The sequence below is a fragment of the Glandiceps talaboti genome, chromosome 18 (genome assembly GCF_964340395.1).
Source record: "Glandiceps talaboti chromosome 18, keGlaTala1.1, whole genome shotgun sequence".
Taxonomy (NCBI): domain Eukaryota; kingdom Metazoa; phylum Hemichordata; class Enteropneusta; family Spengelidae; genus Glandiceps; species Glandiceps talaboti.
Window position 1 is genome coordinate 5,752,501 of NC_135566.1, and position 16,552 is coordinate 5,769,052.

The following is a 16,552-nucleotide window of genomic DNA, read 5'->3' on the forward strand; positions in this document are numbered from 1 at the left end:
AATACGTATATAGAGAATATTAATTTTAACTATTCTCCAAGTATGGCGTCACCAACTTCACCATCGCCCTTTCCCAATGGCAGAGATTTCAAAGTACACGTATTAAACTGTAATATGGGTATAAATTTAAGGTTATAGATTTATTATAGTAGTTTTGACCCCAGTCACGATATGACTGTTATTGAATGTCTCTTGACACATTGTTCCCGCGTATGACGTTGATCAAATACTTGCGTAGGAGTTATTTCCCATTTCTCGTGTACGGCGTCCTGTAATGAGTCACAGTAACAAGTGGTCATATTCTTGGCTGAAACCCGAATACGATAAAACCTCGAAGGTCAAACCAGTACCTCGATGAATGCACAACGTAAAGTAAAGCTTGGAGTATAATTACTCCAGGAGTAAAGGTACATACCGTTTGCTTTTAACACGTTTTGGACGGTACTCAATCTCCCTCATCTCCATGGTGTTCATTTAAATCACAACCTCAGGCCTGTAGAGACGTCCGATGGGCTAGCGGAGGAAGGCAGTGAACTTCGGACTTCTTAAGTCAGGTGACACAATTATTCGGTCGATGCTGGTGCACACCCTCACAGCTAAGTTTTAGGAGGTCAGTCGAGTCGGTGATGACTTGCGCGATATTAGTTTACTACGTACTTTAGATGTTACAAGGGCTTTACTGACAATAGAGGTGAATTCATATGCAAATATTAACCAAACTGTGTGTTAATCATGTTAGGGAATGGTTTACGTTGTGTTGTAACGCGTTGCTATTTATTTACACTTATTGTCCACCGTCTAACATGGTTTACACGGTAAATTACACACTTGTTATGATTACCTGTTTTGTCGCAGATCATCAGTGAAATAGTCATCTTTTGTTTTTTATTGTATTGTGTGTACTTTTGATTCACTTTTCTTCTGTGTCCCATTATCGATTTGAAATGTAGAAAAATGTACGGGCTATGGACAAGACTAGTTCCACTGAACTATTTCCATGGTCCACATCAGATAACAATTGCCTATTTCTTTTGTATTCATTTTGTATATTTTTATCATATGTTTCTTTGAAAGTGTAGCTTATTTTCGTTATCTGGTGAAATAAATTTCATTCATTTATTCATTCATTTGCATATCTTTTTTATATTGGGCCATACTCGCATGGGTGAGAGCATAGGGTACATGGTGCGACTGAGAAATCCTGTTCTAAAAATGCTAACAGCAGGCTAAAGATATACTACTATTTTATACTGTTTCACCAATTTTTAATTTTCAAATATTCGACCACAAGAAACAAAGATTTATAAGACTGTTCGTCCTCCAGTCTTTTCAGTGTATCTTTACTATAACGTTAACAGTGTTTGTTGATCAAAGATCTAACAATATCGTAACTTTTGTGAACATTTGGTGACAAAATGTAAACGTTACATTTCATCATTTCATATATATGTATATATATATCAAATATATATATTTTCATAAATATATGTATATATATATACATAATTAAACTCTGTGTCAAGTTCTCCCCATGAGACGCATATAGACAGACAGGCAGACAGACAGACAGACAGACAGACAGACAGACAGACAGACAGACAGACAGACAGACAGACAGACAGACAGACAGACAGACAGACAGACAGACAGACTGAGATAGACACATATACCCATCGCACTAGCTGTAACTTGGTTATTATTAGTTCGAGACGTACGTTGCACCACAAACGAGTAAGTTTCTTACATGTCTGTGGTTGCACATAAAACAATTTCAAAGCTGCTTTGCTAAATTCAAAATCATTATTATTTCATTTCACTGGGCAGGTTCTTTAAATTTAACATAATGGAGAAGTGAAATGTCTTCTCTACTGCCTATAATTTAAAATAGATCACATTAATATAATTGTTAACTGTGGTTGATTCAAAGTTACAAAATGTTTCTATAAATAAATATACATGTACAACATTATTGTTTCGTATGTGTACACTTTAAATTTCTGGACCCTAGATATAGTGTTTCTACTCTATTTGAATAATTGTTTACACTTTCGATCAATTGGTGACAGCTTCATTATACAACGATATAACCTTTATGTACATAAAACACGATGAAGTGTATTTGTACCACCGACTGTATTTACCGTCAATTGCATTCTTAACTATAATTAGAACACCGACACATGTGTAGCACACACTTCCACTAAGTCCACTATAGTCCATGGAGGTTTAACCGTGAGTGGTGCGTCCATGACTAGTTCAACTCTTATTGGTTCACTCTACATTTACGAAAAACGTGACATCACAATTCCTAGTCTCACTCGCTACAGTCGCTAGATGTTGTAATACACTAAGAGAACATATTCAACTATCAAAATGTTGACAATATACATTAATTCATAAATTACATCATTTGTAGTAGTTTAGAAATATTTGTATATCCAAGCTCATTATAACCATGACAGCAACTACATGTATCACATGTTTAATTGAACTTTAGATAGATATATATGCAAGGAGTGCAATTAATGTTACCAGCGGTAAATTACTTTGTTAATTACATATCTGCATCCCATAAACAATGAAATAAACGTGGTTATTGCTAATTGACGCCATTGAACTGTGTGTGTACGTGTGTAGGGGATACTTCAGTCACCAATAAGACTTAGATTTAGATCACAAGGATGTTTATTAGCAATTTATATATAAAATCACGTGTCAATGTTAAACAAAATATCCTGACAGTTAGTACAAAGGTGCCAAATATTATTGTTGGTAGACATTAATGTGTTGATATAGTACCATGTCAGTGATATTTAAAGAACAATGATATATCAAAATTAATTACATGTAGTGTGTCATGGAGTGCAAACAAATATGAATATGAGGGCCACAAGAATACACGTCAGATAATTACAATTAAATAGCTTGATATAATTATCAATACTATCAACGAATTAACCAGCTAGTTTTATACTCAAGTTTTTCACCTCTTCGGGGGGGGGGGGGGGGGGTTAATATTTTGTTGCATATTAGAATGCCCTAAGGCTTGTCGTGTTCTCCAATTACGCATACTTCATTACCAGTCACATTCAATAGCCAGAACTCATCAACATGGCATTGCGGCCTTATGTATGCTGTGTGGCATTGAAAATATTAGCCATCGTCGTAAACCACAGCCTCTTTTTACGGCACTGTCCAAAACGCACCTCCACACATTTCGTTGCTTTAGCAGAACTATGTGTTCTGTTTTGCGAGAATGAGTATTAGCTAGATAAATACTTTGATACTATATTTAGTTTACAATCTCAGTTTGATAAGCGTACTTTATTTTAAGTCCACTTAGTCATCATTTGTAGATGACCCTTTATTGCAATGATAAACTATACTGTGGCATTTTCATCCATAAGCATTGTAAGAAATACCTTTAATTCAATTGAACAACTATGCTATATTTGTTATTTTTTTGCCCAATGTCACTTCTAGTGTACATGACTAAATAAATAAATAAATGAATATGTAAATAAGCAAATAAATAAATAAATAAATAAATAAATAAATAAATAAATAAATAAATAAATAAATAAATAAAATATAAAGAATTCGATGAATATAATGTTGAGGAATTATCAAATATGTCATCAACTGCACTACCACGTCAAAAGACGTCGAATTTATTGACATTGACAAAATACAATATAATAGAACAATTAATGTCAGATCATTTGTAAACGACCCTTTCGTGTGTCTAATAAATTTTGGCCCCCGTTGAGGACGCCCTCATGTGTACAATTAAAGAGAATTTTAGTGCCCCAAGACATTTCGAAAAAGCTACGTATTTCAATAGTATTGAAAGGGGTAACCATTAAAGTTGAAGACGATGTTACTTTTTTTTTATGCAATCTGTATATATAGATGTAGAGAAAACGAGAAAACGTTAGACTGATTGTACTAGCGTATGCTGTAAGACGACGAGTTGAGATCCTCGAATACTGCCTTTTATCATGTTTTGCCACTCAAAGACAGAAAATTAAAGACTGAAACTGACCTAACGTTTCTATGGAGACTCTGTTACCAAGGGAATGCAACGAATACACAGAGAAAGATAATTGTATATACATTCAGAGAATCTGTAAATGTTGACATGGCATTTCTTCTGAAATAATTTTTAATTTCATCCTATTATCGCCGAAAACATTCTCATTAACGAACACTCCCAAAATGCACGTGATTTACGTTGATAAATAAGATATTTATTAACCAACAACGTTTATTTAATATTCTGTTTATCGCACAAGTGATCTATTCACTGCGCATGCCCTGCGTCAACCTTTGGCTCTTTACGGATTTGCAGACGACATTTACATTTTACTAATAAAGTATGTTTCATGTTCCCTATATTCCAATACGTCATGATTAGTGACTTGCACCAAAAGTTAAAAGCTAGAATGAGTTTCAAAAGGTATAAAGTGGATATGAGGTAAAAGATAAACAATTGCTTCATATTCTTTTTATTAAGTATTATTGATTTGGAATGTATAGAAAATATAAACTTTGCTTTCAAGTGAGACAATACATGTACAACGCTTACGTTTTTCCGTTACGTCACCCGTGAATACACACTTTGCACTTGGCAACATTACATGTAAACAGCACTAGTCGAGAAGAAGGCTGATCAGAGCTGAGCGACAGTCTATCTCCTTACTAGCCTGTCTACTGGCAGTACCGTTACGGACAGTGACGGGTCCTTTGTTCTGCCAGTAAACATGCTCCATGTATATACACTTAGTATGAGTTTTTATTGAGCATAATGGAGGGAAAAACCCCTCCACTGTTCATCGTCCAATTGTGGGGATATTAAATAATAACATACACAATCAAATAATTGTATTTTGAATGTCATATGAACACTGGAGCATAATTATTGTTGAATAAATTATTATTGTTGAAGGCATATTCATCATAACAGTGCGTAGTTTTAATCTTCATATATAAATAGTTAGCAAAAATATCGGCTTGTCATGGTGCAATGGTTTTGGAGATACCATCGACATACCGTCGTTGTTCAGTAGTATGTGATGGTGCTTGGTACAAGCAGATGACATTATTATTAGTTATACTGCCTGAACACTGCTTCTCATCGATTCTCCTATCTTGTCTCCCCCCCCCCCATCCCAAGTCTGAATTCGCTCATACACTTACTTTTGGCTATACTGGTGTTTACAGTAGTGTCTCGTCCCTTCTTCTATCACGCTTGTGTCGATTACCTCGATGCGACCGTTCCGACGGCCAAGTTTATGCGGCACCGGTTCTCTATTTTTCCCCATCGTGGATACACTATTCCGTTCAGTCGAGTAAGTCAATCTATAACATTCATCGAGAACATCCTCTCCGATTTCGTCAAAGTGTTTGCTCCACGATGAGTCACGTTCTACGCCATCTTTTTCACGGTTTCAACGGAAGGAAGAACGTTCGTGATATCTCAGTGTTTGTAATATTTGGTTTTACTCATCGGGTTAGCAGTTACTGTGCCTTTAGCTGTCAAATATTAACACTTCATATCGTTGGAAATAAACGGTACCGAAGTAATAAACGAGTAGGCTATCAGTAGTATCAAACACTTCAAACAGTTTGAACGTGATATTTATCACACTGTCTGGTATGGCAATCGATTCATCTGTCACATTAACCTTTCCCATATCAAACCTGGAAGCAAAATTTATTTCATCAGAGAAATTCTTGTTTTGGTCTGAAGTTTTCGCACATTTTAAACCGGAATAAACTAAGTAGACCTTATTAGTATTAGTATTAAGTCAATAAAAAAGTTTGGCTAAAGGCAATCATATTTTACATAAATCACAGTTACCATAACGTTTACACCTAGTACACTGAAGGACTTTATTCCCTGTCAGTTGCAGTAAGTACTGTGGTCAAGGTCAAGATCAAAACTGATGACATGTTTATAAATTATATCATGTGAATGTTCCAAAGTCCGACAATCGAAATTCATCTTTTTGAGTCAACACTTCACCGTCACGCTATCATGTTTACAGACACGATAGGGAAATTGCATACACCATAGACTCGTTCAAGTTCCAGAGGCGATAAATGTGTCCCAGTTTCAAACACGATTCGTTCAAGTTCAAAGATAGACTAGTTCAAGTTCCATACTGATGTGAATCCGTGAAATTGTTTCTATCAAAACTATTATTGATATAGTATGTTTGGCCAACAATACCACAATACTTTGTTATTCTGTGATGTATGACTGTCACTAGCAGTTTGTATTATTCGTATGGAGAAAACCATAACGAATGTAACAACTGGTGCCATTACACGAAAACCAAATGCACACGGACAGATTTCAATTTGCTGTTTCAGATGAAAAAATAATTATGCAATTTGACTTTGCAGAGAATTACAATAATTCTGGCTCTTCCTACATATTCAATATCATACATTAAGTTCATAGTACCGAACTCTACCTTCTTTTATTTGCTTTGTACGTGTCAAGAACCATAATTTCAGCAATGCCGAGTCAAGGTTCTATCAATATTATTATATTACAACTTGTAGCTATATATACACACAGTATACAAGTTTATTATTTTGTACCTGTATTTAATCATGAAAATACAACACAGTAATGAAATGATTCAACGAAATTAAACATCTTGACCACAAGATTCCCCATTTCACTATATTTTGAATCCATACGCTGGCTCCCTATTGAATTCCCGGCAGGTATTATCGTGGACAGACGGCATGTCTACCGCCATCTACGGGGAGTTGTGTAGCTGTGATAAATGAGGCATCGTCAGATGCAAAGAATGCTATCGCCTTGGCAACGTCTTCAACTTCTCCAATACGACCAAGTGGATGTGCTGTTCTGATGTTTTCAATATACTACAGAGACAGAGGAATATTCCAATATTAAAGTAAATGTACCATTTTGTTAAGATCAGTTGCATTTTGCACGTAAAGTTCTTGTGTATCAACTCCTCCAAAACTAACACACACATTACCGTATATATTCTACATGGGATGCATGATAAAGAAGTGCTTTATAGATCTATTTGTGAAGACAGCACACACATAAGAGCACTTGTATTAGTTATATTATTCAGTTAGGTAGCAAACTCAAAACACGTCACATCAGTCTGTTCCAAGGAATCATTTTGTATTCATTTTGTTTGTAACTTGTCCATTCACACACCCGATTCTAATACTGTCTTGATGAAAATCTCTCCATGTTAAGTGTATCAGATTCATTTGCAAAGTTTTGATTGATGCATACTTTTTAAACCCCAGATTGGTCATGATTAGTTCTTTATAGCTACTATACCTATTTAGTCTGCTAATAACTCATAATAAATAAATAATAGATTAATATGTTAGAGAACCCCCCCCCCCCTCCCCCTCCCATAAGCCAGTTTCTCATACCTGCATTTGCTGTTCTTCACTCATCCCTTTAGATCGCAGTATATCTGTCGGCTGTATTGTTCCGGGGCTGTTAGATTTAGTATAGAAAAATACAGATAGTTATAGGAAAGTATAATTTCAGTAGCTATTTAAGATAACATAGGTTTTGATACCACATTACCATCAGAAATAACGAAAAACAAGCGGATGTCAAAACTTCACAACTTATGCTATCTTTATACATGTATTATAAAAAAAAATCGTTGAGTGCACACAAATACCGGGGATGTAACCAAGTGGACTTTACAACAAACAAACAAAAATGCATACATGCACACACACACACACACACACACACACACACACACACACACACACACACACATACATACACACACACACACACACACACATACATACATACATACATACATACATACATACATACATACATACATACACACACGTGAAACTTACTCGACACAGTTGACTCTGACTTGTCTTGGTGCTAATTCTGTAATAGTCACAAAGAGAAGTTGCATTAACAGCCTCCATCAAATCAAGAAACAATAAAAGAAATGTATAGCATATGGAGATTACTTGGCTGGGGTAGGGAATTCTGGGTATACTGTCCAATTACGTATGCTGATGTCACCAGTGGAACTATCTATCAGAACCAGAATTCTGTCTCCCAGCGTAGTGTACTGCAGTCGCTTCATCGTTAATGTGAATAATTTTATTTCTTTTCTTTTTTTTTAGAGAGAAATCGCTTGCTGCAAGGGAGGTGAAACTACCTTTTAGTAACTTTATTTGTTTGTTCCCTTTAAAGAATTAAACCAGCTGCAAGATATAATGTACGTTTCATGGACAGAAATTATGGAAATAAAAAAAATGAAAATGAATGTTCTGAATATTACTGTACCAGTATATAGAAATGTTGGAAACAAAATGAGGAAATGTTCACTTACAATTTTGTACAACTACATGTATGTACCCACTTACCAAGGGCAATGCACTTTGTAAACTGGTCAACTGTTGCTTTCGACATACTGTACACCAATATGTTTGTAAGCTGGTGAGAAAACAGATATGTACATGTATATAACATATCGTTTTCATACAGCCAACAGTGATTGATTAAGATCGCATGACGTTGAATGAACTCTTGCCCCCATAGTGACATAGGGGCACCAGTCATGTTCTATTTCCCCAGAGCGATATTCATGTAGCACTAAAGTCTTATCAGGAATTTACTTTGACTATAGAGAGAATATGTGTCAGAAAATGTGATGTTTAAAACACTTTTCGTCTGGCATCATTCGGGAACTGCCGAGGAGAAGTAATATTATCCCTAGTGTTGTTATGTAGCAACTATATCCCTCAGCTTTAAGCCTCGAGAAATAGTTGATAAATAACTGGGATAATGTCTCCTGTGCTAGTACTAGTGCCCTAGGTGAATAGAATAAACGAATAGTGCCCACTGTATGTAAATTTAGGTAACCGTGGAAACTAGTAGATACCACATGATATGATCTAAGCCAATCACAGAAGGGTGTAAGAAAACTGTGTGATAATATTACTTATTACATTCCATACCCACCTATTCCTTTCAATTCCATTAATGATTAAAGGATGGTATATAACAAAAAAATCGTGTTTTTTAAATATCTCAAAATGGAAAACAAATGTAATGTTATGTTGTGTTAAATGTTATGTTATGTTATGTTATGTTATGTTATGTTGTGTTAAATGTTATGTTATGTTATGTTATGTTATGTTATGTTATGTTATCTTACTTTTAATCTCAAGTTATACTATGTTATGTCGTGGGGGGTGGGGGTGGGGGTGGATAGATGGATAGACTTACAGATCTTAGGCCTGCTAAACTGGATACATTCACAATTGATCCTGTTAGAGAACAAAAAGCATCATATTTATAAAAAAATAATTACGAATGATAGCAACACTTTGTTGACCATTTCAATTAAAATTGCTTCTTCTTGGTTTCTGTGTGCTTGTATCAAACAGACCCAGTGAACACTAATCTGCAATGGCTTGTATTGATATGCATGATGAATTTACTGTTTCATATATACACAAAGGGACGTAACTTTGTCAAAACTAGCAGCTAACCTAAGAATGCCGCTAACTTAACACTTGTACTATAAATATATGTATAACCCCTTGAATATATTCATATTTGTTGGCGTTACTTTTAACATCATAATAGCATTTAGACTTTGTTGTTCTTAATACCTTTAGATTTGATAAGATGTGGTACAGCTAACATGGTAACTTGGTACATGGAACGGACATTGATATTCATAATGGTATCATACTGTTCCAAAGATGTAGTTTCTATGGAGCCACCACTAAAGCCACCAGCGTTATTCACCTACAACAGTAAAAAATACCGCCAATGGCGTTGTAGCACAACTGTACAGTTTTTAAAAATGTTTATCCATATGCTAGTCCATGCTAACAATAGGTGTTCATTTGCTGAATAACTATCCAGTTGCCTATCCAACCATGTTGCTATCTTTACGATAAATGCTATCATTTGGCTGTTGCTATGGGTGTGGTCATGTTGTTAGATATATTTGCATACATTTATGTAAGTTTTTGTTCACTTATGTATGAATTCCTGATATTGTCTTTGCAATACACGTGATCATTTGGCTGTTGCTATGGGCGTGGTCTTGTTGCTAGGATATTTGCATACATTTTTTGAATGTTTATTCAATTGTCTATTAAACCTCATTGTTATCTTTGTGAAATACACCACCGTTTGGCTGTTGCTATGGGCGTGGTCATGGTTACTAGGATATTTGCATACATTTTTTGAATGTTTATTCATTTGTCTTTCTATTCCTGTTGTTATCTTTGCAATACATGTGATTATTTGGCTGTTGCTATGGGTGTGGTCTTGTTGCTATGCAAATTTACATACATTTTTTGAATGTTTATTCAATTGTCTATTAAACCCTGTTGTTATCTTTGTGAAAAACACCACCGTTTGGCTGTTGCTATGGGCGTGGTCATGGTTGCTAGGGTATTTGCATACATTTTTTGAATGTTTACTCACTTGCCTACCAGATGATGTTGTTATTTGACCAAAGTATACTACCATTTGGTTGTTGCTAAGGGTGTGGTCATGGTTGCTAGGGTCAATTTTGTCAAAAAAAATTGAAGAAAATCTGCAGAATACCACTTCCGGAACCATCTCACCAAGTTTCAGACTCATTGACCAAGTACTTTTTGAGATATAAGTTTTTGACCAAAAATGAACATTCTTACACCTAATTTGCATATCACTCATGGAATTATTGTATGCTTAATATATCTTCATCCATACATCCCTAGATGCATCCCCATCAAATTTCAGCCCAATCTGCTCAGTAGTTTTGGAATTATAGATTTTTAACCAAAAAGACACATTTTTAGCCCTAATTTGCATATCACTGATGGAATCATCATGTCATGAACAAATCTTACTTTACACTTCCTAAAGAATCTTCCCACCAAATTTCACACCAATCTGCCCAGTAGTTTCTGAGTTTAAGTTTTTTGACCAAAAATCACATTTTTTTACCCAAATCACACACCTGTGATGCGATCATTTTGATTTGAACAATTTCCCAACTAGACACCCAAGGTAATGGACCCACCAAATATCATGGCAATCGGTTCAGCAGTTTTTGACTTTAAGTTGTTTACACACACACACACACACACACACACACACACACACACACACACACACACACACACACATCCACACACACACATGAGTTTATGCACAAAGAAGACTTCTAGGAATTGTTGTAGGCCACATCTGCTGACAGGCACCTGTCAAAAGCATACCGTGCTGCTGACAGGCGTGAATCTATCATCTCAATTTCGTGCATCCAACACAAAGTCTCTAAGAAAATTCAGTGCTGCACATCAACAAGCTTTGAAACGACGCATGGACTTCTTTGGCAATGTATCTACTAAACTATCTGAACATTAAAGCTTGCATTCCAACTATGTGTGTACGAACAAAAATCTATGGTAGTGCCCCAGTGGGAGGAATTGGGGTTGTTGAACCATCTTCTGTCCATTATTACATAATGTAATGATGTAATTATCTTACCAATACATCCAGCTGACCAAACTTCTCAATAGTTCGTTCTACAGCAGCCTTGCAGTCATCTTCATTTGTAAGATCTCCTTGTATGAGAAGGATCTGAAAATAAAGTCATTTTTTATGAATTGCTATATTCAGTTAGTATATTTTGTTTTTTGTAAAAGGGGAATTATTAATCATAGTGTAATTCTCAATTGCCTCCATAAAATTTACTGCAAGGCCATAGCCACCACCAACCCAACGTATAGCAAAACCCACACCCTCACAAACCCTCATTGCTAGCCCTCTATGGTGTACTTTGCTCGAGCAAGATTTGACGCCTTACCTTGTCTTTGGGTAGTCCATTTGCTTCACATTCAATACCAACTTTTTCTAGGTTTTCTCGATTTCGTCCACATAGAGCAAGGAAACTTCCTAAAGATGCAAAATGTTTGGCTGTTCCGGCACCAATACCAGAGCTAGCACCTGTTGAACAACAATGCCCACATCATCAAATAAAACGTGTGGGTACTGTTGGAATATTGGCCAACACGACGACTGTTTGTTATGGTGTATGTTATTGACCTCTGACCCCAAAAGAACTACCATGTAGTAGAATGCTGGTGAAGAGTGGCACAACAGCATATCAGAAAAGAATGTGATGGTAAAGCGATTGTAGAAGTTGAACATGTAAGACAGATGCCATGACCATGGCAGGTGACACACACATCATGATTTCTAGCCATGGTACGATGGTACGATACCGTACGTGCGCTATTGGGAGCCAACTAAATTAAGGTCACATGCTTGTATACATGTACAGTCACCTTAAAATGACGATAAAATACAATGTGTACACCAAGTCAGGGGTAAAGGTTGAGTGTACAGTTAATACTTGCCTGTTATCAACGTGACCTTATTTCGCAATGATGTCATTTTGAAGAACAAAGTGAAGTTGTCCAAAGGTCTGTACAGAAGGGTCCGGAGTCCAACTTACTGTAATAAGGGGTGGACCATTTGATATCCTGGGGGGGGGGGGGCTTGGAAGATTTCGGGGGGAAAAAAGATGCCAAGTAGATTTGCTTGAAAAAAAAATCCGGATATGAGTGGGTGATGGAAAAAAAGAAAGATTGACCACTGCTGCTAGAAAAAAAATGTCTTGGCAGGGAAATGATGCACAGGTTCGAGTATACTGTTCAACCTGCTAGTACCTCTCCAACCAGGACACTTGTCAAATCATGACAAACAGTTTCAAACACATGTCAGGGACCAGTCAGTTTCGTTAGCCTGTGGTACATATATATATTTGTTCTTGTCTCTGTTTCTTTCATAAATGGTTTATATATTACTTCATGTAAGGGTTCAAACATAAACTTCTATACATAAAATTATACATATAATACAATGTACATGTATTACCTAGCTACCACACTATAGTTACAGAACATGCCATGTAATTGTTTGGCTGTTTCACAATCAGTGCTTCACTTATCTTGCACTTTGGGGCAAAAGTGAACTTAAAGGTTTTGTAATGGTAATCTTCATACTATTGGATAGTTTAAAAAAAAAGAACTTAATCTAAATTGTTCTAGTCTCTTCAGTATGAATTTGTCAGAAGGGATGATATACTTCCTATTTCAGACACTACATGTATCGACACCACAACTCAAATTCAAGTTTCTATTGTACACTAGGTATGACCTCCTAAAGTGCTCTCACACATCAGTAACTTTACTATGCATGCAATATCAATGCCCCTATACCAATGTTACAGGCCCACTTTTATAACATGGAAAACTTATTTAAAAAGTTATATTTAGTTTAGCTTTTCGATGCTTGGCAATATATATCTCAGAGGCTATGAATAACCTAAAAATTGCCTAAATAGAAACAAAAAACTACAGATCTGGCAGGGGGAACCCCTTGGACTCCATCACCCCAGAGGCCACTCATTCGTTAAACCAACAATAAGATTCACCAAAATTGGTAAAAAACTTGAAAAGCTTCTAGGGGAGACCCCCTAGGACCCCCCTCATAAGAGGTAGACATGTCCAAGCCTCAAATCAAAGTTCTTCCCTCCACCTCTTACTGTCAAGATGCTATGAAACGTTATTTCAAAAATGTTTCAACCTCACGTATATAGTTGCTTTTTACATCCCCCCAAGCTGGAGAAACTGACCGGTCTAACTGAATGTCTGAGCTCACCAATCAAGTTTCCGATTTGTATTTTCAGTGTGTCACCATACCATGGCATAAAAACTGTCAATGATGTTTATTTAATTGAAAATCAAACATGTATGAAATATGTAGTTTTCTAAATAAAATCAGTGTGTGATAGAACAGCATCTTTTAACTCTCTGTATTACCCTGTGCGAAAACCAAACAGAAAATTGTGGCAACAAATGTAGGTCTGCAACATTGACGTAAAAAAAATCCGGATATCTCAAAGAAGCAAAGAAAAAAAAAGGAGAGAAAAAAATAATTCTCAGGCAAGTAGGTGGGAAAAAAAATAATGACTCTCCACCAATCTTCCAAGCCCCCCCCCAGGATATCGAATGGTCTACCCCTAAGTACTCGTGACAAAGTAAATTTAACCAAACATACAGAGAATAAACCATTTGATTTCGGGGATAACCACATGCTGTGTGCGATACTGAGAATAAACCATTTGATTTCGGGGGCAGGAGGCCCAAAATCAATTTATCTTCTGCCACCATGACAGTATTTTTTTCCATCAGTAAACACAAAGAGATCTTTTACCAAAAGAGATAAAACCATTTCTTGTGGAAAATGTTGCGTTTTAAACTTGACATGTATAAAATTAATGACAGACCCAGTGAAGTGTCTATCGATCAATATTTTTTTCATGTCTTTGATGGTAGACAAGTACATACATACATACATACATACATACATACATACATACATACATACATACATGCATGCATGCATGCATGCATGCATGCATGCATGCATGCATGCATACATACATACATACATACATACATACATACATACATACATACATACACACACACACACACACACACACACACACACACACACATACATACATACATACATACATACATACATACATACATACATACATACATACATACATACATACATACATACATACATACATACGTACATACATACATACATACATACATACATACATACATACATACATGAGTGCAACAATACAAATAGCGGAATACATGAAAGGATTACTGTAACTTTCATGAAATCTACACAGTTGAGTGTTGGTTTATTAAAAATTAAAACTAAGTTGTAATCTGGCCACATGAGAGCGCTACATTTGTCAATATATAAGCTTATGGTGGCGCTCACGCTCTTTGAAAACCATACATAAATAACATATAACTAAACAACAGTCTCATGTGACTGTTAAATTCTATTCAGACAAACGGGCTAGTATGCCAATGGGGGGGGGGGTCAAATATAACAGATTGATCATATACTACGTATGTGTCCATCACAAACTCAAAGTCAAAGAAGAAAAGAATATTGCTTGGTTAATTGAGATGGTAAGCTTCCTTTCTCAAGTCACATGTCAGCTAAAATAACCACGGCTAACTTTGTAATATAGTCTGAAATCGGTTAATGTTGCATATATTGTATGTTTGGTGGATTTTTGGGTGATCTACCGAACTTATATGTTAAAATCAATGGAAATGGATAGAAAGTCTGGAATTCTACAGAAACTTAATGGATGTCTATAGAAAGTCAATGGAAGTCTATTTATTATTTGCATGCATTCCACTATAGGTAAAATATTGCTTTAAATTATCGCCACTGTAATGAATATATTGTTAGTTGTGGTTTGAGGAGATATATTGGGGATGAAGTGGGGATGTTGACCTCAGTCCTTCGGTAGTGTGCCCATCTCGCATTTGGGAGGTTTAAAATGCAGTGCCCTCACACCGTGACAAATTCATTATGGTGGTAGTGGTGGAAAACAACCAATGCCTTTAAAACCATCAATGTGGTGGCAGCGATGGGATCGAACCGTTATATATTACCACTGATTTTGGGACTCGCATCCCTTTCAGCATTTTAACAGATGTAATGTTTTTGAATATTTTAATAGGGGTCATTCAAACTTACGAAAATGGGCAAGTCAACGATGAGGGCGCGGGCTCATGTATGCAGCAGACGACGCAGAAGACGCAGCAGACTCGACTGTTCTTTACGCAAGTACGTGTACGCCATTCGACTAGCCATTCAAATGTCTCGTCATTTGATATGCATATAAAGTTTCAATAGTTTCCATCGCAACCAGAAAAGTGAACGCACTCGCATTTCAGGTGAAATGGGCGTGAAGTGAAAGTCTTTTGGGTATCAAGTTTCTTATTTTGTGAATGAAGCTGTCAATTTATCAGACAGCCCACCCATAAATTTCCCGTCAACCAACACAGAACGTCGTTACCCTCTGGAAGCGGGATTTCCGAAGATATTCAACAGATGAACACCGCTGTGCTGTTCCAACATATACTTCCCTCAACTCATGACAATTGACATTGCAGTAAGTTATGTGTAAGTATTCTACCGTATTTTATCGAGAGATGAATTAATATGACTGTTTTCAATTTGTGAATACGTTATCAAATATATGTACGTACATATTGAGGAACGGCGTGAAGGAAAAAACACGGTACGTACGGTGAAAGTACATTTAGTAAATTGTATTTTTTTATCCAGCTCTCCGAGGTCTCATGGGTCTTGTGTCCCTCCGTCATGTACATGTATGTTGCGTAGCCGCAGTACATGTGTAAATTTTCGAACACGATGTACTCGCACTTGTCGCCCAATTTTCAGAATGGGCACTGTCAGAATATAAAAAAAATTATTTTGTAATTTTCGATGCAATGTTACTAATACTACATTGTACATGTTGTATGCATTACAATATGTATACAGCTGTCGCCACGTACAATATATATTTACCAATCAGTTTCCACACATGCCATATGTCTACTAAATATGTATAGAGTATAT

General features: G+C 36.1%; 1 protein-coding gene across 1 annotated transcript; it reads right to left on the reverse strand.

Annotated features, from left to right (window-relative positions):
• Window positions 1–6,690: 6,690 nt before the first annotated feature.
• LOC144449408 (3-oxoacyl-[acyl-carrier-protein] reductase FabG-like) lies at window positions 6,691–12,533 on the reverse strand. Its single transcript, XM_078139937.1, has 9 exons — window positions 12,427–12,533; window positions 11,874–12,013; window positions 11,555–11,647; window positions 9,676–9,814; window positions 9,287–9,327; window positions 8,422–8,491; window positions 7,897–7,933; window positions 7,441–7,507; window positions 6,691–6,903 (listed from the first exon to the last, which is right to left on the reverse strand). The coding sequence occupies exons 1-9, from the start codon at window positions 12,461–12,463 to the stop codon at window positions 6,745–6,747; spliced, it is 783 nt and encodes a 260-aa protein (XP_077996063.1). The 5' UTR covers window positions 12,464–12,533; the 3' UTR covers window positions 6,691–6,744.
• Between the last annotated feature and the right edge of the window lie 4,019 nt (window positions 12,534–16,552).